The sequence below is a fragment of the Syngnathus typhle genome, linkage group LG12 (genome assembly GCF_033458585.1).
Source record: "Syngnathus typhle isolate RoL2023-S1 ecotype Sweden linkage group LG12, RoL_Styp_1.0, whole genome shotgun sequence".
Taxonomy (NCBI): Eukaryota; Metazoa; Chordata; class Actinopteri; order Syngnathiformes; family Syngnathidae; genus Syngnathus; species Syngnathus typhle.
In genome coordinates this window covers 6,070,982-6,092,868 of record NC_083749.1, presented here as the reverse complement: position 1 = coordinate 6,092,868, position 21,887 = coordinate 6,070,982, and the positions used below count along the sequence as shown (strand labels likewise).

The window sequence follows — 21,887 nt, the reverse complement described above, 5'->3', positions numbered from 1 at the left end:
GTTTTTGAAAGTATCATGGATAATAGTTTCCTATTAAGCTTTTTTTTAGCAATAATGATGGAAATTGAGGCACAAGATTTGTTTCCGCAGGTTGCAAAAAAGTGGTTGGCCGAATTAGAGGGAAGTACGTGAGGATTGCTGTCATTTTGATTGAATTACTCGTAGTGGTATCGGTATGAAAAAGAAGTGGTATCGAACCCTTTTTTGTCATGTTGTGTTGTTGTTTTTCCATGACAATGGGGTTGCAATTAAAAATAATGAATTAGCATTGATGAAAGCGAAATCCAAAAGTGTGCATTTACTGCTCGATCTGGCATCAAAGGGTATGATGCTCTTAAAAAGTACTTTCAATAAAATCCCTGCCTGCACACTAGACTCAAAACAAAACAACTGACTGCCAGATGTTGACCAAGTGAGTGTACTTTAAATTGTTCAATTTAGTATCATGAGAAAATGGAGGGATCCAAATCGACTTTAGTCTAAGGCAAGAGGCCATTTTCTCTCCTTTTGTATTGTTCCTTGTTGTTTTTCTACAAAAAAGCCACAATGACTCTAACAGAATTTGGAAATAATATTGAATAGTTTCCTAAAATAGCAATGACTTTGCGATATCAACAAACTTTCTAGCAGGCTTTGGTATCAAACATTTGGTAGACCATTCATAACATTAGAAGGAAAGTGGCTCTACGTAATGGCCCTGTGGAACACCAGAGGATATTTTTACTAAAAACACTCCCCGTGTTCTGCCAGTTATAATTCATCAGAGGCACGAATTGATTCGAATTCCTGCAGCTCAATTGGACGGCCAAAAATGCGGCCCTGAGATGGATTCCAGAAACAAAAGAACTTGGTTAATTCCTTACAGATGTGTAAGGAATTGAGAGGCGAAGTGAAAGTTTTGTGAATTATGAGCAAAAAAACAGAGACCTGCTGCATCTAGATCAGACTTGTTTCTCATTGAGCCATGTTTTTCACTTTCATGGGACGTTCCATTAATGAAATGAAACACAATAGTGCTTGTGAAGAGAGAAACTCAAAGCAGCTGTGAAGCTGTGAAGGTCACTCAAATGTTCACTTTAGGTAAAACTTTTTTTGCCCTATTTTCTTGGGCTCTTTTCTCAATCTGCAAAGACGTGTATAATTACAAAGCATAAACTTATACTTATCTTGTGTGTGTGTGCGCCCAGTCCAAGAGGTTTTGCAGAGAGGAAAAAAAGTTTTGGATGCTTCTGTGACTCCACTTGGCTTCCATCCAGGACCACAGCTTGCGCAAGATGGACCAGCAGCCTCACGTGACGGTAAACGATGATGTCTGTTATCTGAGAAGTGTAAGACTGCCTCCGAGTAATTTACCGCTCACTCCTGGATACCGTTAACCCTTGATAGGGAATTTACTGAAATGCTTAGTTGAGTATTGTGCAAGTCTTGGAAACGTTTTCCATTGTAAAAATACAATTAGCTGATGTTAAAGTGTAAGAATTTGCAGTTTTGAAACGGCTAGTAAGGTCTGAACGCTCCTCACTAACTTGGACGAGTACAATTCTAAAACATGGTTATTGATGATGGCGTGGAATTTTAAAAGCGTGTATTCTCGGTTAACAGTCGGCGAAAAGGGTGGTTTGCGCCGATGTGGGAGTGAACACAACTGACTCAATTCGACGAGAATCAAGGAACATTTGAAAATTGGCCCTTTGCTATCTTTGAATTGAAATGGGAACACAAAAAGTTCAAATTTTACACAATATTATATTCCAATCATTATGCCATGCGAGTTTAACAATAGTTAGCTGGTAACAAAAAAAAAAATCAGCAAGCAACTGGTTTTTGAATGTGTTCTCCAGTCGTCCTTGCAGGCATATTAACTACAAAAAGAATCACCACAGAAATTTGAAAATGGAGCTGAAAAAAAATCTCAACGCTCCAGTAATCTAATTTCAAAAATTGCATGGGGACACCACAGCTGACGCAAGCTCGGTAGCCAATAGGAAAGCAACTAACAAAGATGTTAATAACTTGCAGGTGTCGTCACGGTAGCGACTCTTCAATCCGTCTTCATCGCTCGCTTGTGGCTCAAATCGTCCTCTGCCCAGTGATCACAGCTTGAACGGCAGGCGATCAAAGCATCCATGTGAGCATGTGCCAAAAGCAGCAACATGGCCTGAGGATGCATGCAATAGCCAAACGGCTTCCGAGATATTTTTGACTATGTTGGCATCACGTAGAGGGTTCCACATCCTCTTCTAGCATCTGATGCATTGGGGCTGGTGGCCACACAATCACCAGGACATCTGAGGACAGGCAATATCCTTGTGGGGTCAAAATGTCGTTTCTGCAGTTGTTGTTTGTGGTGAAGCCAGTTGATATGTGAGGAAACCAAAATCACTATAGCTGAGCCAACGTAATCCCTGGATGGCTTGTAGAGATTTTTTTCTATAATTATGGAAATTAAAGGCTTTAATGTTTCCCAAACTGAGCATTATAGCGCTGACGTTAACAGCGATAGTTGTTTTCTAGGATCGGAACTAGGAAGACGACTGGAGTGTTAATCCATTTCGGTTTATTGTATCACTTGGTCCCAATGCAAATTGACTTTAACAGCAATTTGTGAAAATTAATTCATTAATATGGTAATAAGATATACCCAGGGGTGTCCAAAGAGGGGAGCTGAGATTCAGGTTTTGAGACTTCAGACTTCACTTGGTTCATTTATTTTGGTTTGTGCTGCGAGCCAAAATTTGTGACAAGAAACTGTTCGATCCTAAGGCAAAAAAAAAGACTTATTCAAAAGAGGGTCAGACAGACGTCAAGTATTCAGTTATATGACTAGTAGCAGACTTGTGTAACCATCCGATGATGCCAACTCACAACTCCGCCTCCTCCTTCCCATCTCTAAGTGCATGTGCAGACAGCAGGAGTGGAGAGATGTGACTTTCACACTTTCCCTTGCCTTGTGTGTGCTCTCCCCGTCATCTTTGCAAATTGACATGGTGGATTTGTAAATTAAAACCAAGACAAGTGCCAGGGTTGCGAGTGAGTCCAACATGGGATTACGCATTGGCACGCCGCTTTACGCATTGGTGTGCGTCTATTTATTTGTCGTGACCCTCCGAGGTGCGCGTTGCCAGAGGCACCCGGCGCCCCCCCAAGGGAATAAACCTGAAGCCGCTCCCAGGCAGACACTTCAGTGGTCTCACAATGGTAAAATCTTTAGCATTTTAAGCCACGGCTCCGAGTACCAGCCGGCCAGGCGTCGCGGCGCGCCGCAGGAGCAAGTGCAGAGACCGATCACCATCCTCAGCGATGCCAAACAGCGGGCGTCGGACACTCCGCAGCAGCCCCCCGCCGCCCAGCCGGACTCTGAGGCGCTCCCGCCCGCGCTCCAGCGGCTGGTAAGAGGCAGGGAACATCGCCGGGTCCAAGCCCGGGTCCCGGACCAACCGAGCGAGCAGAACAACGGCACCCAACCCAAAGTGACCGTGAGCCCACCTCAGCCCAAGAGGGAAGACATGATGGTCGCCGACGACCCCTACGACCCGTCCAAGTCCTACGATATGGACCCCTACAACCCCTATTACAATCACTATGACGTGTACGAGAGGCCCAGGTCCCGATCATCCAGACCGGGATATGGCACAAGGTACCATCAGCACGGTAAGAGTGAGGGCTCGGTTCCGTGCACACCATCGAGACAGTCTAGGAATACATGTTCACACAGCGGACACCTTCTTAGGTATATTTAATTACACTAATAACAGTAACATAAAATGCATACAAATTATGTGGTTTTAATGACTGTTGTGGTTCCTACATTATTTAAGTCATGGCAATAGCAAACGTACGTTACAGTCTATAAAGTATAATAATTAAACTAAATATACGTACATATATAATATAAAGTTTCATTAGAAGTTTTTTAAATAAATAAAATAAATACAAATGCGAAATAATGTAACAAATAAATATCACAAATGTGAAATAATGTAAATAAAAATAGATCTAGTAAAGATTACCATTTTGTTCATTTTATTATTTTATCAAATTAAATTTACAGTAATAAACCTGGGGGGAAATTAAGTAATAATCTAATAAGAAATAATATTTGTGGAATTATAATTTCAAACAAGACAAAATCGCAGACGTCAGCCAAGGCGCAACACCAACACCACCAGTAGGTGGCGGTAAAGTCCTACTTGTAATGTGGGCCAGGCTATCACAATGATAAATCCTCGTATATGAAAACGAATAAATTATTAACAACAGCTCTCTATAATCACAGGTCCTATGTCTTGCTTTGGCGTTCATTAATATTGTGTTTGGTACTTTACATCATGCCTTGTGTTGTATTTTTAAAATTGTATTTCAATCTAAATCATATTGCAGGTCTTCCGGACCTGGTGCTGGACCCATACTACATTCAGACTGGTGCTTATGTGCAGAGCACCCCCATGTACAACCTCAGATGCGCAGCTGAGGAGAACTGTTTGTCAAGGTAGGCTGTTTTCCAGCCATGGGTGGTTTTGAAATCAAACAAAACAACATGGCAGTTAGTGTGTGATTCAAAGTCAGAGCCATGACTTTATAGTCCTTGTGGCTACGCTCTGCCCCTGTGCAACTGTGAGAGGATGTAAAACGAGCCAAATCCTGCCAGGGGCGGATTGGACGACACGTAATCATAGTTTGCCTGAGGAAAAGAAGCCGGAATCGTAAACACATCACCGAACCCAAACAACCACGTGCCTGCGTGGTATTTTCCACCCGCCAGTTAAGCGCAGGCTGTTTTCCCTCAGAGCCTTCACCTCAGCTCAGGATGCCATTGTTGGAGAAAAACAAATACCGCGTTCCCTCTTGTTTGCAGCTCGGCGTACTCGGCCAGAGACTATGACTCCCGAATGCTGCTACGCTTCACCCAGAGGGTCAAGAACCAGGGCACGGCTGACTTCCGGCCCAGCAGGCCGCGCTACGCCTGGGAATGGCACAGCTGTCACCAGTGGGTATACGCTCATCACCATAATGAGTACAGTATCTGATACTAGTGGCGGTTAGGTGTAAGACCAGGTAGTCCCGTTTGCCCTTTCCTTATTCCTTATTTTAATTGTAGGGTCCCTTCAAAACATTAAGTATATTCTCAAGCATTTCACATCAATTACCACCTAAATAAATATTTGGTTCTCCTACTAGTACTGCCACCATCTTTACCAACATTAACATACAATAGGGCCCAAAAATATTTTATGCTATTGTAAACAAATGGTTAGAACACTAACACTACACTAAAATACGGTCACATATACAAATACTTAATAGTTCTGTTAAAATGTATTGCACACAAAATTTAAATGAAATTTGTTCCTAAATATTTTATTGGCAGGGAAACAAAAACAAACCAATAGTTCTCAAACATGAAATGCAAAAGCAGTAGATTAACTTAAAAAGTTCTTTGGCAATGATTATTTCCCCTACCACTGTAGATAGCTAGATTGCGAGCTAAATGTGAACTTGTGAAGCTTTCTCAGCACCTAAATGATTTGTGTTTGTTCACTGTATGTGCGGCAAAGTCTAAATACATACAATAGAAGGGTCTAAAAATAGACTATAGCGAAAATACGTTAATTAGAGGGTGTGCTAAAATAGACTTATTACTGTCCATCCAGTCAATGTGCATTGTAGAGTCTATTGGAGTGTGAGACAAAGCAGGCATCACACAGTAAGACAGAGTCTCATAACAAAACCCGCAATCTGGCCCTGGTGACTTTGTTCGGCTCAACCCTCAAATTCTATCCGATGGGTTTGTTCTCAATCGGAACAAGTTGATTACACCAGCTTCTTTAAGATTGAAAATCGATGTGAGTGAACTTCACATGACCTGTCAGTTGCGTTCATATACAACACAGACCCAGACATTGTAAAACTAACAGCCATAATGAGCCCTTTTCCCCTAATGGAAAATTAACTGGCTTCTCGATTCCGCAAAGAAATGACCTCATTCCAAAGTAATGTCTGGGAAAAGAAAAAAACCTCAACTGTCTGAATAAATCCTCTAACTGGTGAGCTTGTGGCTGCGCTCCAAAACACACACAAGAGATTTTTGGGAAGTTTCAAAGGTATTTTATGCTAACCAGATTTGAATTGACTTTGAGAATCATGACATTAGACAGTAGAAGAAATGTGTGTACTGAGAAGAAGTAGCAGATAAATAACATGGCGGCGTGTGGTCACAGGCACTTCCACAGCATGGACGAGTTCAGTCGCTACGAGCTGCTGGAATCCAGTACGCAGCAGTCGGTTGCCGAAGGCCACAAAGTCAGCTTCTGCCTGGAGGACACGTCATGCGATTACGGTTACCACAGGCGCTACGCTTGTACCTCACATACTCAGGTGCTGCTAATAGGCTAATGCTATTTTCTCCATAACAGTGCATAAGTGTTTTAAAAATGACTTATTGTCATATTAATGTCCATTATCCAGGGTTTGAGTCCAGGATGTTACGACGTCTACAATGCAGACATCGACTGCCAGTGGATTGACATCACTGATGTAAAACCGGGGAATTACATCCTCAAGGTGTGTCACATGGAAATGTCACCATAGAAGCATTCAGTGCATCGTCATTGTTATCTTTTTCACGTTTTGTTCGCAGGTCAGCGTGAATCCTTTCTACCAGGTGCCAGAGGAAGATTACACCAACAACATTGTGCGTTGTGAAGTCCGCTACACAGGCAATTATGCCTACTTGTCCGGTTGTCACATGTCAACGTAAGCGCCGACTCGTCAGATCTTAGCAGTTATCCTTTAAATAATAATGATTAATAATGATTCAATGTTGCTTTTCAGGTATTAATGAAGAAGAATCGTTCACAGCATCTGAAGTGTGAAGATGACTGCATTTGAGCGTATTTACAACACAAGGAGTTATTTTTAAACTTAGTTTAAAATGTCGGAATACTCACGGTTTATATGGTTTAGACATAAATGGATTTTTTTTTTAATTGCATGCCATGTCCCTTCAATAGTGACTTTCTGAACATTTTCTGCTTTTTGCCTCTTTCTGGCTCTTTATATTCAATTTTTTATTTTTGAATGTTGTCTTCTTTCCCATGAAGTATTGTAAGTAATAACAACACATCTTTAAAATGTTAATTGGTATTCAATAACATGGTTTATTCTAAATCACAAACCAAATTTATCCTTTTTTTAATAACAAAATGTGTTCAGTACTAATCTTATTTGAATAAAAGTGTGTGATACTGTATCGTTTGCAAGAAAGATGGATTTGAAGTGATTCACCTTTCTCCTTGTGACATCATGTTAGCTATCTGAACTTGTATGACGTTTTGTCTCATGTTGTCATTCTCTCTCTCTCTCTCTCTCTCTCTCTCTCTCTCTCTCTCTCTCTCTCTCTCTCTCTCTCTCTCTCTCTCTCTCTCTCTCTCTCTCTCCATCTCTCTCTCTCTCTCTCTCTCTCTCTCTCTCTCTCTTCCTCTCTCTCTCTCTCTCTCTCTCTCTCTCTCTCTCTCTCTCTCTCTCTCTCTCTCTCTCTCTCTCTCTCTCAACATTATTACACGTGTACTCCTTGAAATCGCCGTTAGAGGGCTGTAGCAAAACTACCTTGTGAAAAAAATTATGCGCACTTGTTTCCTTGTGCACGTATTGGACTTCGTACTTGTGGACTTCTGCGTCATCAGCAATCCAACTATCCTTGAACATAATAAATAATATGATAATAACGATAATATAATAATAATGATAGTAATATTAATAGTAATAATAATAAAGGACCAAATGAAAGTATCCACTTGTATTTATACAGCGTATGACTCGAGTACCCGTATGTGGTCTGGCTCCGAGTCCACCACGCAATGCATTGTGGGATTTGTTTTTGTTTTTTTTACGTTGGTCAAAGCCCCGCGCCGTGTCCTCTCGAGCACACAAGTACAAACTAGCGTACTCGTTGAGCTAGTGTGACCTTTAACGGTGCCTTCGTGTGCATGTACGTGCGTACGTTCAATATTGTCCACTCAGCTCAGCCAAGTGTTTCCCTCTATTAAAGTTTTTCTCGGGTCCGAAGTTGCTCACTAGTTGTCGTAATGCATCCCATCAGCGTGTCCATTCCGTCTTTTCGTTCAGAAAACAACCACGTCGAGAGGGGCTACACGGTGAGCTTCACATTTTATATTTGTTTTATGTCTGGTTACCGCTATGTGTTGTCTGTGTAGACTTTAATACCATATTGCTCAGTCCACTGCGCTCCATATTATTGACATAAAAACAACAATCCCGACCGTTGGACATTCCAAACTGAAGAACACTGCAGTCAGTTAATAGTTAAAACGGTCAAGTATCGCTTTGGAAGCAAACTACGTACGTTCCCCAGAATGCACTATAACATCATTAAGCATACGATAATTAATCCATAAAGGGGATATTCTCTCCTTCTATGGTACTTTTGATTTATTTAATCTATATTGACAAAATTGGCGGATGTTTTGTATTCCAATTAATCGTCATTTTTTTATTTTTCAATGACTTGTGTGTGTGTTTTTTATTTTATATTTTTTTAATTCACTCACTGTGACATATTGCTACCAAAAAAATACAAGGCCCAACCCCAGTTTTCACTAAGACATTATATTCATATAATTTCCATTGTCTCATTACAGTTTGGAAACACTGAAGTTTTTCTGGTTTTGACACTTTTGGATCGTGCATATGTTCATTATAGAGTAACTTTTACTTTTCCCAAGCGGTAGTCAAACGTGAGTGACGGGAGGAAGTTTAATCGCCATTGCCAAATGTTTCCTCATGACACATCAGCCATCATTCTTGTTGGACTGCAAGTGGATCAGGATGCAAACATCCCCTTTTTTTTTTTTCACGGTCGTTCCTCTCTTTCAGGTATTTCGGATTGACGTACTGACAAGCGGAAGACAACATGCTGTTGAGAAACGCTACAGTGAATTTCACTCCTTGCATAAAATGGTGAGCTGATTAAGCGTCATGCATTTTTTATGCGGCATGATGTCATTACACAAACTAAGAAATGTTTAGTCATCGGGTATGACAATTTGGGTGGCTTTAATCTTGAATTTCTTTCTTGGGTTTTCCTCAATCCTGCTCCCCCCCACATTCCATAAACATACATGTTAGGTCCACTGAGCATTCTCAATTGCCCAATGTTGTGAACGTGAGAATGAATGCTCGTTTGTCTGTATGTTCGCTTGCCCGTGACCTTAATGAGTGCTATAGAAAATGTTGGCACATAGGAAATCTGAACCGCAAAAAAATATGTTCATCATTTTGTTTGCACTCTCAGCCATAAATACTTCCTCTTCCCACTTTTGAGTCTAAAAAGGGCCTCCCAACAGTTCACGTAAGCTCGTCTGCATCATCGTCTCTTCCTGTTCTATAGTTTGACTCAAACAATTGACTAGATTAAAACAATATGAGTTTATTTACAGGGCTTAATACAAACAGAGAATAAATCAAAAAATGTATCTCATGAAAGTCTAACACGGAGTCGAAAATGAGAAAAAATGCTAAAATGTGGAAGGCCATAAAACATGCTCTAGTCCAAACTAGATGCGGTTTTATTTTTTCCTTTCATGTTTTCAGCTGAAGAAGAGCATAAAACCGCCCGAGATCCCGTCCAAGCATGTGCGAAACTGGGTTCCCAAAGTGTTGGAGCAGAGGAGACAAGGACTGGAGCTCTACCTGCAGGTACTCGCCAGCATTACACCGGCTTCTCCTCTATTTTGTGTTTGCTGCAGCACTTGAGACCTCAACATAAGACCAAAATGAACTGAAATGATGGCGCCGAACTTTACAACAACTCGCTAGTTCAGTACATGGAGAATGGGCGTTTGAACACAAACACTACACCCAACACTTCGATCCACTCACTATCGGCAGGGCCTGGTGGGTCAGTCTGGTCATTTAAACGAAGACAAGTTGCTCTTCAGGGTAAAAAATGCCCAATTATTTTTTTTCTGCTGTTTTCTCTGTGCCGCCAGACGATAATTATGGAGAATGAGGTTCTTCCAAAGATATTCCTGGACTTCCTCAATATACGCCATTTCCCCTCCTTGCCAAAGACAGAGAGCTGTGGGTAAGTTGAAACTGAATTCAGAACAAAAAAAATAAAGAAGAGCTTATTTTTGCACCATTTTGCGGTAAGTTAATTGCCTGTTCACTGGAAGCCTTTGTGCCTTACCCTCCATTTTGTTTTCTTTAAGGTCTTTCGATACAGACTCAGTAGAATCAAGGTGAGTCAGTTTTGGTATGTTCCTATAAAATTAGTAGTTACTCAAATTAATAATGAAACTAACGTAATTGCTGGTTTGTTTTCAGTAAACTTTCACATCAGCCCATCATGGTTTTTCTGAACGACCCCTACCTGCTGCCGGATGCACACGGTGAGTTTAGGCCACAAAATTAGGTACACTTGCATAATGAGAAGTCATTACGTAGCAAGAGCTGTTTCTAACATTTTGACAAACTCTTTAGCTATAAAATGTCATTGTAGGTGTACCCCATAAAAGTTTGATTTCATTTTAATCCCTATGCGATCATTCTCTCTCCTTCGTGGCTTTCAGATGCCTTTTCAAATGTCGTGATTGAAGGCGTCATCCATGGAGTTTTCTTTGCTAATCTCCAGCCCAGGTAGAGTCACAAAAATGGAAGCAAGTTGTACGGAAACTAAACCTCATTTACATTGTCTTAAAGGTAGATTTTATTTTCAATTTAATCTCATAATAAGTTTGAGGCATTTGATTCAGGTGAATGAAGTTAATCAAGACGTTTTATAGAACTGAAGCAGCAAAATAGTGTTCTGGAGTCTTTTTAACATGTCTTACTGTGAAAATTTTCATCATCAAGTTTGAGAGAAAGAGGCGGGTTGCTAGGGAGATTTATTTGAATAACAAAATGATTGAGGGATACAAGCTGCGCCGAGGAACCACATGGGAAATGAAGCGTTGAAGGCCTCTTGGTTTAGAAAAAAAAAATATATGCAGAGCGGCGTGGTGCCACTCCCTTTAAAATACCAGCACCCGGGTCAGAGAGGACTCGAAAGGGACATTGGGTTCATTGGAAACCCGAAAGACTGACCTAACCTTGGTTTCATTTTGTACTTGCACCTATAAGAGATTATAATTTATTTTTCAAGATATAATCAAAACTTGACTTAATTAATGGCCAGTATGTGACACTAGTACCAGTGATGTCCCAGACGGGATGCAAATAATGAAGACTGCGTTAGTATCGAATTTTGTGCAATATGAAATCAAACACTTTGTGGCTCGTCTGCATATCATATTATTACAGTTCACTTCAAAAAGTGAGAAATAGTTTTTCAGATGGCCAATGCCTGCCTATTTTATTTCATTCAAATGTAATTTCTTGAGATGGTCCGTTTGTTTTCATTGTCAAATGGTGGTATATTTCACTTAATAGTGTAATGAATCTAGAAAATAGATTTCACATTTTCAGTTGAAACGACTGAAATGAAATCTTTGAATTTAGTGAGCTGCTCCCCTATGTTTTTACGTGTACAGTAAACAGTTGTCCTGGAAGTAGTCAATGTTATGAACTTGAATCTGTGAATTGATGTCTCATGCCGACACGGCAGTTTTGTGCGACCTCATCTTTATCATGCACTGAATTATGATTGAACTAAATCCTTCTGGTACAACTGTACTGTCATATTGCTATTCTTGTTCCGTTTGTGCTTGTATGTATGAAAAGTCCCAATGTGCCATAAAATGGACGAAACTGACTAATTTATGATTAAAACCACAATGTTACTGATATAAGCTTTTTATTATTATAAAAGTGACAAAAAAGGCTTTGGCTTGACAAAGTAATACTCACAGTATGGAGATTTGCATACAACAATTGAACATTGTTGACCATATTTCCTTTGCTCAACATTTAAAAAATGATTTTAAATTATGTTGACAAAAACTAATGAACATCCAACTACAATCGTTTTTGTGTAAAAACACATTTCAGCCAAAGATTTATTTTAGATTAGATGTTGGGCAAAAATACTGACTTGTGCTAGTTTCAAAGTCATTTGAAATGACAAATAACTTACAAAAATGTCAATCTGGATGTGTGTCTGTTTCCCGTCATAACAGTCCAGTAGTACCGACAAACACAGTCCAGATCCAGCAGTAACGTCTTCAGAGTTCTCCGTGAGCAACTTCATCTTTAAGCCGATCGTCCTGGTTTTTTTCTCCCTCGGGTTCCTTCATGTTGGCAAATGCCACTTCCTGAGTTAGCTGCTCCATCGGAGGCAGACCCACCGCCAGGTTTCGCACCGCGATGGCGGTCATCAAGAATCTAAAAGAAAAGAAAAACAAATACTTGCCTATGCAGGGTACACACAAACTGACAATTAGCATGCTCATTAAGTTTGGGTCTCTAAAGTAAAAAAAAAGTCATAATGTGTGTACCCCGCTTTACTCACCCTCGTCGTATGGCGTAGTACTTCTTGATGGCAAAGCGCTCGAGTCGTTCCAGCACGCCAGCCTCCCTGCGTTTCTTCACTTCCTTAATGCGCCGCTGCCTCTTAAGGAAGAGCCTCACGACGGGGTCGATGGCATCGACTTCGGCGCCGTCTTCGTCGTCTGTCGACATGAGCGGCTGCAACTCCAGCGGAAGTGGTTCCGTTTCTGTTCGGGTAAGACTCAAGTTTGGGTTGCGATTTGAAATCTGCGCACAAGTGTGCTTGTGTTGTTATGCTACTTTTTTAACTTTTCGAATGTTGTGTGGCACGAGTCGCTTTGAATGTTACCTGTCCCATTGCGAATGCGCTCCTGGAGGTCCAGCAATCTGGTGAAGTTCTGCTGCAGCGCTGCTTCTGTTGTGTTGACGTAGATGTACATGTAGCAAGATGGCCCCTCGGACACCGTGTACGCTCTGTGGTAAGCCCCGGCAGGAACCTGCAGCACACAACACCCAAAGGCATCACTCGATTGTCATAAGCAGGAATAATTTTTTTCTTTCCAATTTGTACCTGTATCTTCTCTCCAGCCTGCAGAGAATAGTTCTTCTTCTCCTCAACTATCTCTACATTAAGGCTACCCTGCAACAAATGTATGCTGGTGTTGCCCAGATCTTCACTCACAAAGTTCTCCAAGTGCAGACCTGCAAGGTAATTAGCATGCAGTAAGTTCACTGTTCAGTTCCGTAACAGACAAGGATGTGGTGACACCTGGGAAGTCGGCAATGAAGACGATCTCTGTCTGGTTGTCCAGAGTGCTCTCAATCTCCTGGAACTTGGTTCTCCACGGCGAGAGGTCCACCAGCAGCGGCATCACCCACCCGTTGGGTCGGAACGGCGACCAGTCGGCCCTGACGATGTCCACGCGCGGGTCGAAGATCCTTCAAGGAGGACAGAATGAATATTAAACGTGATGTGAGAGATCATCATGCCTGTAGGAAATGATTCAATTTTCTTAAATCACCAGTATATATTTATTTATTAATGCTCTCCATGCCATTGATATATAGTGACAGGCAAAATAGATCTTCTCTCCAGAAACACTTTTAACAGAAGCCAACCAATCTTGTTGCGACGCGACGTTACCTTTGCTGGAAGCGTTCATTAATGGACACCCAGATGTCAAAGTAGATTTGGGGCTCAGAGATGTTGTAGCGTGGCAGGAGGTCACTGAGACATGTGGCGTACTGCTTTAGCATGTCGCCGTGGTCCTTCCAACGACGGCTCTGAGTGAACACCTAAAAAAAAAAATTCTGATTTGGAAAAGAGAATTTCCGTGGTCTTCCTGTCACTATAAATGTGATGTAAATAAAGATGTATTTGTGTTTAAGAGGTTGCTACTAACTCACCCCTGGGTTGAGGTATCCCACTTCTCCCGTTTGGCCATCCTTGTATGTGATCTTGACATGCTGGTGGCTACGGGAGTGAACCATCATGTCCCACGAGTACCCGTACAAGCCGTTGGTCCAGTTGTTGTAACCCTGGCAGACAAAAGCAAACGATCAGGACCCAGAGACAGAACGACGCTCCTTTTTTATCAGCGGGCCGGTGACCTTGCTGATCAGCATTGCTCAACTGTGAGTAAACTGAAGCTGATGCAACACGTGCTTGTACCTGAGTGATGAAGTGGGAGTAAGGCAGGAAAAACTGCTCCAGTATGTAGGCCAAAGTAAAAACAGCCGCCATCTTATGTTTAAATCGCAGTTTAGGAGATTTAGATGCGGCTGGCTGGCGTCCTTTGCCTGAGCCCGCGTGGTAAACGCAGGAGGAGCTGGACTGGGGGTCCGCTGAAGTGAAGGGGAGGAGGCCCCTGAGGAACGCCGGGAAGCGGCCAAAGAACCTCCTCGGCCAGTCGGCGTAGCAGAAGAGAGGAGATGTCGCCATCATTGCGTACGCGAACATACCTGTGAGAGGTGAGCGTAACATCACTCAGAAAAATTGCATAATCAATGAGAGATAAGCTAGATTTCTATTTTGGTGGCATCTTGTGGTATCAAAGTGCATTCCAGACAGCACAAAACCACAAATTAAAATAGAATCACTTGAGTTGTGGCAATAATAAAAGTGGATAAAAACCAAATTACCAATGCTGAAGAGCTGAGAGTTCATGCAGTGAAAGTAGGTCACGAAAACCATCGCATAAGGCCGCGTGGTGTCAAAAAACAGCAGGTATCCTGCGCTCAAATCCAGAATGAGCCCGCCCCCGTGTACCACAACCAAACTCACAAACTCCACGGGAAGAATCACCCTGAAATAAAATCAACGCCATGATTTTGAGTCAGCTGAGATTTGAGCGGAACATTTTAAATACTACCTACTTAAAGGGATCAAACAGCCAATGGTGCGCCAGGTACGACATGGAGTATCCCTCCACCCAATCGGCATCCAGCTTTTTCACGCCAGCAATGAAGTAGACTATAAATATCTATTAAGAGATGACGCCATTAGACAAACATTACATACATGAACACAAATTTCTCAAACCTGCGTCCTCAAAAGGGTGTAGTTCCAAAGCGGCACATGAGCGTTTCTGATAGAAGGTCTCCTCAAGCCGTCAAGTGACCTAAAAAGCCGCGACATAAACGTTAAACCCCCTCCTAGTTGTCTTTGCGTAAAGCGACCGCTCACCAGTATCTGTTGCCGTCCATGAGTGCGAGTTGAAATCCGATGAGGCCGTAGAGGTAGGAGTGATTATTCCATGCCGTTTTGTCCAAGAAGAAGATGTACCAGTACGTGGAGATGAACATTAGACAGGACAGACGATACAAACAGCCCAGCATGATGCCCAACGCACCTTCAGACGCACATAGACGTTCATTTAACCACAAATAAAAAGGAACATTTATTTTCTGATTTTCAAAGACCAGTTTTGTATGTCAAAATGTGAACTTTATAACTAATTAAATATACTAATTCAAATATCTTTTGCCTCGTCTAATGACAAAAGTTGTTTTGGACTTGCTTTCCCAATACCAATTAAAAAAAAAAGTAAGTGACTGCATGAAGAGGTTTGGTGGAGGTTGGGTTTAAAAAGCAACATGTGCGCTTTCATGTCTGGTAACAGTGCCACCCCCGCAGAGATTTTCCCCTGAAGCTAGAGAGGGAGGTGCAGGTGAGGGGAGCGGGGTGCGAATGAAACCCACCGAGGAACATCACCAGATAGACCACATACATCCAGTCCATGGGAAGAGGCTTCAGGAAATTGAAGAGCGGAAAGCGGCACACGGGTGCACCATCCAGGTATTTGTAGTCCACGTGACTGAGGCCACGCTCCTGTGTGATGTCCACAGCCATCAGCAAACCTATACATGACGATGACATGATCATGATATTGATCACAATTGGTCATTTTTCAGCATTGCTAGTCACCAAACAAGCAGCGGAAGATGCCCAACGATGCAGGGTCCGTTGGTCGGTTCAGGAGGGCCACCAGGCTGGACCAGGAGGTCAGGTCCTCCTTCTTGAACCCGAAGAGCTGCTCCAGCTTACTTTGAGGTGCGGGTTGTTTTGTTTTCTTATGCGCTGAAGCTTTTTTAGCTGTTGTTTTCCCTCCATCGCTGCCCACGAAAGCACCTATGGTATTATACAGTAGTAAAGTCAAAACTTCCTTGGAAGATCTCCACGCGCATTATGCAGATCTTGCCATGAGCTTGTATTTCAATAAGAGCCGTATACCCGCACAGGAATTACATTGGGGAAGCAGCTTTAGGTTGAATTGCAAGTTGATTTATATTCTTCATATTAAATTGTTACTTTGGCAAAAGCAATACCGCGCGTCGCCAGGCTAACAACCTCACCTGCACTCGCGGCTCTCGCTTCCATGGTTCAAAATGTTAAATGCAGCAGAGGTAGAGTGGTTTAGGGCTCATTAAAAATCTTGGTCTGCTGTCCTGGCCTCAGATGGTGTCCTGGAGTCAACGAGACAGACCAACTTACGTGTCACAGTCCCACGCAGACCCAAACCGCAGGCTGACCAGGGGGCGGGACCAGAAAATTTGTTGGCGAAACACTCGTTGACTATTGGCTGGTTTCTTTGTAAACCACACCCAAAATATTTTTAAACGTCACGTCCGGGGAGTGAAAATAACATTTTTTACGAACGCTAAGAGAAATAAACAGGATTTTCATTCAAATAAGGTTTGTTTTGAATTGTGCTATTGTGTATGTTTTTTTATTTATTTATTTTTTTAAAAAAAATAAAATTCCAAATTGTTTTATGGGGAAAAATACTTTTGGGCGTGATCCCAAATATTGATTGTCTGTGCACTTTGGACCAGGAGAGAACATTCAGCAACAAATGTTTACAGAGGGTGATCGTGCAAAATTAGCTTCTTAAGATGCAGAAAAGAAGCAAAAAACGTATAAAATTTATTTTTCATTGCATGTAAAAAAAGGTCCAAGAAAAATAAACACTTAAATTCACGCCAGTCGTAAACAACATTTAGCCAAATTAAAAGCTTTGTTGTAAACCTACTGTTTATTTTTCTGGGTGTACTTTGCCGATCTGCCATAAGTAGCGCTATTGAGAGTGGCAGCCTCCTGCGACGCAGCCAATGAACGCGTAGGCAACAAGAGAGGAAGAAAGCGAATACAACAACCGTTTTTGTCGCACCTCAGCACACGCGTAAAAATTTGCATTTGTACACCTTTTTTTTGTTGGGACAATGTATCTAGTTTAGCGGGTTTGTGAAGGCTTAGTTTGTGACTGCCAACACCGTTGTCCAAGACTTTTGTATGGTGAATGGAGCAAGCCCATCTTCAGCTGGGCTCGGTGAGGTGATAAACAGACGTGGTTTTGTTTTAAAGTCCACGTCAAACGTACCCGACTGACCCCGTTCTCGTCAAAAGGTAAAGTTACGTTCGTACTGAATATGCTAAATTAAACGTCATATCGGTAACCAGTTAGCTTTAAGAGAGCAGCCTTTTAGCCGACCGCAGCATGGAAAAATGGTGTTTAGTCCTTGTAGGTTGTGAACGTAGCACCCACCTATGAATGTGAGTAATGTACTTGATTTTGATACAAGGAAATATTAATGTCTATTTTGGAGTATCAATGTGTTAGTTCACCAATTGTTTAATTAACTCTGACTTCTATCTTAATTATGTGTTTGTGTTGAATGACTAAAATGAAATCTGCATTGTCCTTAAAAGTGTAAACAATAATTTTGTGAATTGGACTTCCAGTCACTCAATGTATTTGTTTCTGCAGGCAAAAATGGGGAATTTGGGAAGCAGATTTCAGTCCTCGAAGGGACCAGACGAAACCGGCGAAAGCACTCGTAAACATAGGTGTGAATGGAAGCGAAAACGGAACACACAGTGTGACTGTGAAGATGACAAGGACGATGATGCCATTCCAGATACGCCGCGGAGGCAAGTCAACAGGCTCAACAGCAAATTAGCAAGCTGTCCTCACATGCCATCTTTAAATGCATATTTTTCTCTCTAACCTTGAACAGGAAGAAACTGAAAAGCACCTCCAATTACATTTATCAAACATTGTTCCTCAATGGAGAAAACAGCGACATTAGCATCTGCGCACTCGGCCAAGAGTGGAAACTTCATAAATTGTACCTGTGCCAGGTGAAACAAAGAGATATAAGCATCACACGCCTAATTTTCAAATAGTTTTGAAAGCTGGATTTACACTGTGGGTTGAGGTGCCCAGTTTTTATTTAATTTATTGCCCTAGATACACCACCGCGATGGAGCAAGGTGGCGAAGCTTTGTTCCTGCGTGGAGGCCATGTTGCTGGGGGAAATTTATGTACATTGAAAAGAAATTTTAACTGGCTCATTTCTCAATCGTTTTTGCATGTACAGAGCCAAAAAAAAGTCTTGCCTACGCACTAGTGCGAGAGGTTTATAAAAATGATTTGATTTGACGAAACAAATTGTTACATTTTTTAAATTATTGCAAATGTCACTTGAACCTTTCAATGTAAATCTAGCCATAGTGTCACCTTTTATCTTAACCCTTACCTCCTTTTGGGACCTGCCAGTCGGGTTATTTCTCCAGCATGTTCAGTGGCTCATGGAAGGAGTCCAAAATGATGGAAATCAACCTGGAGATACCTGACCAGAACATTGACATAGAAGGTGAGAAGGCGGTTTAAAGTGGTGAAGTCTTGCAACAGTTATTCACCATTCGATTTTTTTTCTTTTTGTGCGTCTTTAGCTCTGCAGGTAGTTTTTGGCTCCTTGTACCGTGACGACGTTCTTATCAAACCCAGTGGGGTTGTCAGTATTCTTGCAGCTGCTTGTATGCTACAGCTGGTCAGTAAAAGGAATTACTGTTTTGATAGTAACTAGTGCTACTGTATTATAATACTGTATTATAATCTTTTTTTTTTTTTTTTCCATTGTGTTGGCAGGATGGTTTGATCCAGCAGTGTGGTGAAACCATGAAAGAAAACATCAGCGCGAAGACGGTGTGTAGCTACTACGCATCCGCTTGCATCTATGCCTTGGACTCTGTCATGAAAAAGTCAGTGCTTATTTTCTACCAGAGCTCATAAGGTCTGACCTCAAAATATTCAGAGAAAAGTATAATATGGCTGGCAAACTCAATGTGCTTCTGAATGCTTTTATTTGGTGTGCAGATGTCTGGAGTGGCTACTAAACAACCTCATGACGCACCAAAATGTGGACTTGATGAAAGAAATTGGGTATGTGGTTTTAATTGGATCATTTATTACAGAGGACCCTCCAAATAGCGAACATCCGTATATAATTGAAACCTATTGAAATGCTTTGGGGGGGGGAAACTTAAACCACAAAATTAAATCTAAAACTGCTGATACACATTAAATATTTTTTTCCACAAAAAATGATGGATGAAACTGCTTAAAATATTGAAAAATAAATCTGCAAATAGAAGGATGCGGCCAATGAACTCTCACATACTCGAAATTGTTCAGAATGGAGATGATGGTGCAGCTCATCCAGTCGTCCGACTTGTTCGTCATGCAGGTGGAGATGGATGTCTACACTGCTCTAAAGAAGGTATAGATTTGATTTTATGCTTCACTGATTTTCAGTGCATTATTGAATGAATTGGTTTTCTCTCTTCGTCAGTGGATGTTCCTGCAACTCAACCCCATGTGGGACGGACCCATAAAGCACCTTCTGGCTGATGCTGACGCGTGGCTGTGCAAGCACAGGACCAGTACTGCTTATGATTGAAATCAGCATCCTTGCTTTTGCATTTTTTTTTTCTCCTAGACAATTGTTTGTGGTTGCCTTACAGACTTGTGTGTGAGCAAGCCCTTCTTAAGCACTGACGAGGGGGCCCCCTTTAGCTCCGTGTTCAAATATGTGCGTCTTCAGTATATCGTCAACGACCTCGCTTCTGCGCGCATCTTGGAGCGGGACAACATTTTGCCTCCTGGTATACATCATTTCATTGCTAATTCTTTTCTTTTGAAATAACAGCGCAAAACTGATTACAAGATAAAGCAGGAAACTGTTACAGTGCATTGTTTCCTTTACCCTCTCTTCCAGATTGGTTGACAGCAGTATACAAAACGCAGTGGTTTGCCATGTTGCGGACAGAATTTGACAATGATAACGGGTAAGAAGAGTTTTGACTGCAATCAATCTATGTGACATGTATTTTTAAACTCAGCTCAATGTACTAGAAGAATTGTTAATGCTAGTCACCATTAGTCCGCAGGAAGCAAACAAAGAAGAATTTGAGTTTAGCAGCATGAGGTGTGGCAGAAAACTGACCAAAGATGGAGACGTGAGTGATGACAGACAGTACAAGTTTGCTTTATGCACATAACATTTTTAAATGCATGAGGATGAACTGTATACATATGACATCGATTTGTAGATATTTTAAAATACTGCATATAATTTGATATATAATAATGGTATATATTTTTTGTAATCCTCAGTACTGTTGGCGATGGACGGGTTTCAACTTCGGTTTCGACCTGCTCGTGACCTACACCAACCGCTTCATCATCTTCAAAAGGAACACACTCAGTCAGCCATGCGGGGGCGCTGTGAGCTTGCAGCCACGGCGACATCTGGCATACAGGTTTGCAGGCGCCGCACATTCACTTCCTGTTGTGGGTCACAGGTGATGCAACATATCAAAGGTGGTTTCTGGAAGATAGGTTTTGTGTCAGTGCTGTTTCCCCAGACTTTACAATGTACTTGCTGCTATTGTTTGTCCAGGTTACGCTTGGCCTCCTTTGACAATCACGGCAAGCTGGTGTGCAGCCGCTCTACTGGGTACCAGCTTCTCACACTTGAGAAGGACCAGGTCAGGAACCATGGTTCATCCTCACAGGATGTTAGACCAAGATGCTTAGCTCGTATCCCATCTCACAGGAGTATGTGGTGATGAACCTGGACAGCCGCCTGCTGTCCTTCCCGCTTTACGTTTGCTGCAACTTTTTGTACACCTCGCCGTGCGTGGACCACCGTCCGGACCCCTCGGAGCAAGAGGGAAGTGCCCGCAGCATCTCCTGATTGGCACGCTGTGGTCGCCCACCCGTTCTTGTGGTAACGTTGACGCTGTCTGTACACTCCGCCGGCACCTTTGACTTCACAAATGAGCCAGCGCGGGGAGTACGTCCCTACTGTGTTACTTGAAGACTGCTGTCATTCTCTCGTGGCGTGAAGCTGCTGCATACCTCAACAAGGAAAATTCCCATTTCTGCACTCATGTTGACACAAACCAGTCACCTCAACTTTACTGATGGGAACATTAACGGGACTGTCCTATGGACTTCTGGAAGTGAGAATTGTGAGGTTTTTCCGCCTCATTGTCTTGGCATCACAAAGCAGGAAATCTGCAATTGCCCTTTTTTGTATACAGACGGGTAAAATACTTCAAAAGAATAATAAATGAGGAACTATTCCAATTTGCTGTGTATTGAAGATATGGTGTTAGTTGACATCATGTACAACTCAGCAGCTTCTTATTTTGCGAATACATCTGAAATACGTAAGGAAAAAAATTAAATAGTCACCACTCTCAATTTTAAACAGCAATCTAATGCAATCTTGCTTCCTTCATAATTGGTTTTCTAATGTGGCTTCACTATCACTTCACACAACATTTTTGTCACTTATTTAGGCACTCGCACTTCCAAGTCTTAGTTTTTTGGGGGGATTTCCCACAGTTGACTGCTTCCGTCGTTACATTACCGCTAATATTTTTCTTTGCGTCGTAATGTCAAAATGAGATGACTGTAGCAATCCGAGGTTACTGTTACTCGTGCTGCTGCGGCACGCCTTGTTTTTAGTACACATTTATTTATAAAAAATATTTCAAGGTTTTTTTTTTGTACGTATCCAAGATGTTTATTGCCAATAAAACTGCCCATTGATTTGGGCTGTGGTGCTGTCATATCTAAATAAACTTCCGC

At 41.9% G+C, this 21,887-nt stretch overlaps 4 protein-coding genes across 6 annotated transcripts; 3 read left to right on the top strand and 1 right to left on the bottom strand.

Moving 5' to 3' along the window:
• Positions 1-2,875: 2,875 nt before the first annotated feature.
• loxa (lysyl oxidase a) lies at positions 2,876-7,249 on the top strand. The gene is made up of 7 exons (XM_061292749.1): positions 2,876-3,651; positions 4,381-4,489; positions 4,856-4,987; positions 6,219-6,375; positions 6,466-6,561; positions 6,638-6,753; positions 6,832-7,249. The coding sequence occupies exons 1-7, from the start codon at positions 3,042-3,044 to the stop codon at positions 6,836-6,838; spliced, it is 1,227 nt and encodes a 408-aa protein (XP_061148733.1). The 5' UTR covers positions 2,876-3,041; the 3' UTR covers positions 6,839-7,249.
• A 627-nt stretch (positions 7,250-7,876) lies between these two features.
• Positions 7,877-12,272, top strand: snx24 (sorting nexin 24). 2 transcript variants are annotated; one of them, XM_061292809.1, is made up of 8 exons: positions 7,877-8,153; positions 8,893-8,976; positions 9,610-9,714; positions 10,008-10,102; positions 10,230-10,259; positions 10,345-10,409; positions 10,590-10,656; positions 12,135-12,272. In XM_061292809.1, exons 1-8 carry the CDS (start codon positions 8,085-8,087, stop codon positions 12,172-12,174), a joined length of 555 nt encoding a protein of 184 aa, XP_061148793.1. In that variant the 5' UTR covers positions 7,877-8,084; the 3' UTR covers positions 12,175-12,272. The 2 variants fall into 2 exon arrangements, with proteins under 2 accessions (XP_061148793.1, XP_061148794.1); XM_061292810.1 differs by lacking the exon at positions 12,135-12,272 and having other exon boundaries at positions 7,878-8,153; positions 10,590-11,807.
• ggcx (gamma-glutamyl carboxylase) lies at positions 11,796-16,499 on the bottom strand. The gene is made up of 15 exons (XM_061292714.1): positions 16,300-16,499; positions 15,872-16,075; positions 15,646-15,804; positions 15,131-15,296; positions 14,987-15,065; positions 14,821-14,927; positions 14,587-14,750; positions 14,117-14,406; positions 13,852-13,983; positions 13,589-13,740; positions 13,214-13,383; positions 13,016-13,146; positions 12,794-12,941; positions 12,467-12,671; positions 11,796-12,339 (listed from the first exon to the last, which is right to left on the bottom strand). Exons 1-15 carry the CDS (start codon positions 16,322-16,324, stop codon positions 12,180-12,182), a joined length of 2,292 nt encoding a protein of 763 aa, XP_061148698.1. The 5' UTR covers positions 16,325-16,499; the 3' UTR covers positions 11,796-12,179.
• Positions 15,859-21,880, top strand: gmcl1 (germ cell-less, spermatogenesis associated). Of its 2 annotated transcripts, none has more exons than XM_061292734.1 (15): positions 15,859-15,997; positions 17,712-17,875; positions 17,962-18,085; positions 18,504-18,600; positions 18,680-18,777; positions 18,876-18,988; positions 19,104-19,169; positions 19,422-19,506; positions 19,579-19,669; positions 19,751-19,891; positions 20,005-20,074; positions 20,170-20,245; positions 20,403-20,548; positions 20,689-20,776; positions 20,845-21,880. In XM_061292734.1, exons 2-15 carry the CDS (start codon positions 17,718-17,720, stop codon positions 20,983-20,985), a joined length of 1,494 nt encoding a protein of 497 aa, XP_061148718.1. In that variant the 5' UTR covers positions 15,859-15,997; positions 17,712-17,717; the 3' UTR covers positions 20,986-21,880. The 2 variants fall into 2 exon arrangements, with proteins under 2 accessions (XP_061148718.1, XP_061148719.1); XM_061292735.1 differs by lacking the exon at positions 15,859-15,997 and adding an exon at positions 17,043-17,350.
• Positions 21,881-21,887: the final 7 nt, after the last annotated feature.

Bases quoted from the DNA above. Each gene is read 5' to 3' on its own strand.
- loxa (XM_061292749.1), top strand. From the start codon at position 3,042: ATGGGATTACGCATTGGCACGCCGCTTTACGCATTGGTGTGCGTCTAT. The intron at 3,652-4,380 runs GTAAGAGTGAGG...ATCATATTGCAG, and splicing joins CACAAGGTACCATCAGCACG to GTCTTCCGGACCTGGTGCTG. The intron at 6,376-6,465 runs GTGCTGCTAATA...TCCATTATCCAG, and splicing joins CTTGTACCTCACATACTCAG to GGTTTGAGTCCAGGATGTTA.
- snx24 (XM_061292809.1), top strand. From the start codon at position 8,085: ATGCATCCCATCAGCGTGTCCATTCCGTCTTTTCGTTCAGAAAACAAC. The intron at 9,715-10,007 runs GTACTCGCCAGC...CTGTGCCGCCAG, and splicing joins GACTGGAGCTCTACCTGCAG to ACGATAATTATGGAGAATGA. The intron at 10,260-10,344 runs GTGAGTCAGTTT...GTTTGTTTTCAG, and splicing joins ACAGACTCAGTAGAATCAAG to TAAACTTTCACATCAGCCCA.
- ggcx (XM_061292714.1), bottom strand. From the start codon at position 16,324: ATGGAAGCGAGAGCCGCGAGTGCAG. The intron at 12,942-13,015 runs GTACAAATTGGA...TGTGTGCTGCAG, and splicing joins AGGCTGGAGAGAAGATACAG to GTTCCTGCCGGGGCTTACCA. The intron at 12,340-12,466 runs GTGAGTAAAGCG...CTTTTCTTTTAG, and splicing joins TACTACGCCATACGACGAGG to ATTCTTGATGACCGCCATCG.
- gmcl1 (XM_061292734.1), top strand. From the start codon at position 17,718: ATGGGGAATTTGGGAAGCAGATTTCAGTCCTCGAAGGGACCAGACGAA. The intron at 17,876-17,961 runs GCAAGTCAACAG...AACCTTGAACAG, and splicing joins ATTCCAGATACGCCGCGGAG to GAAGAAACTGAAAAGCACCT. The intron at 18,989-19,103 runs GTCAGTGCTTAT...TTTGGTGTGCAG, and splicing joins TTGGACTCTGTCATGAAAAA to ATGTCTGGAGTGGCTACTAA.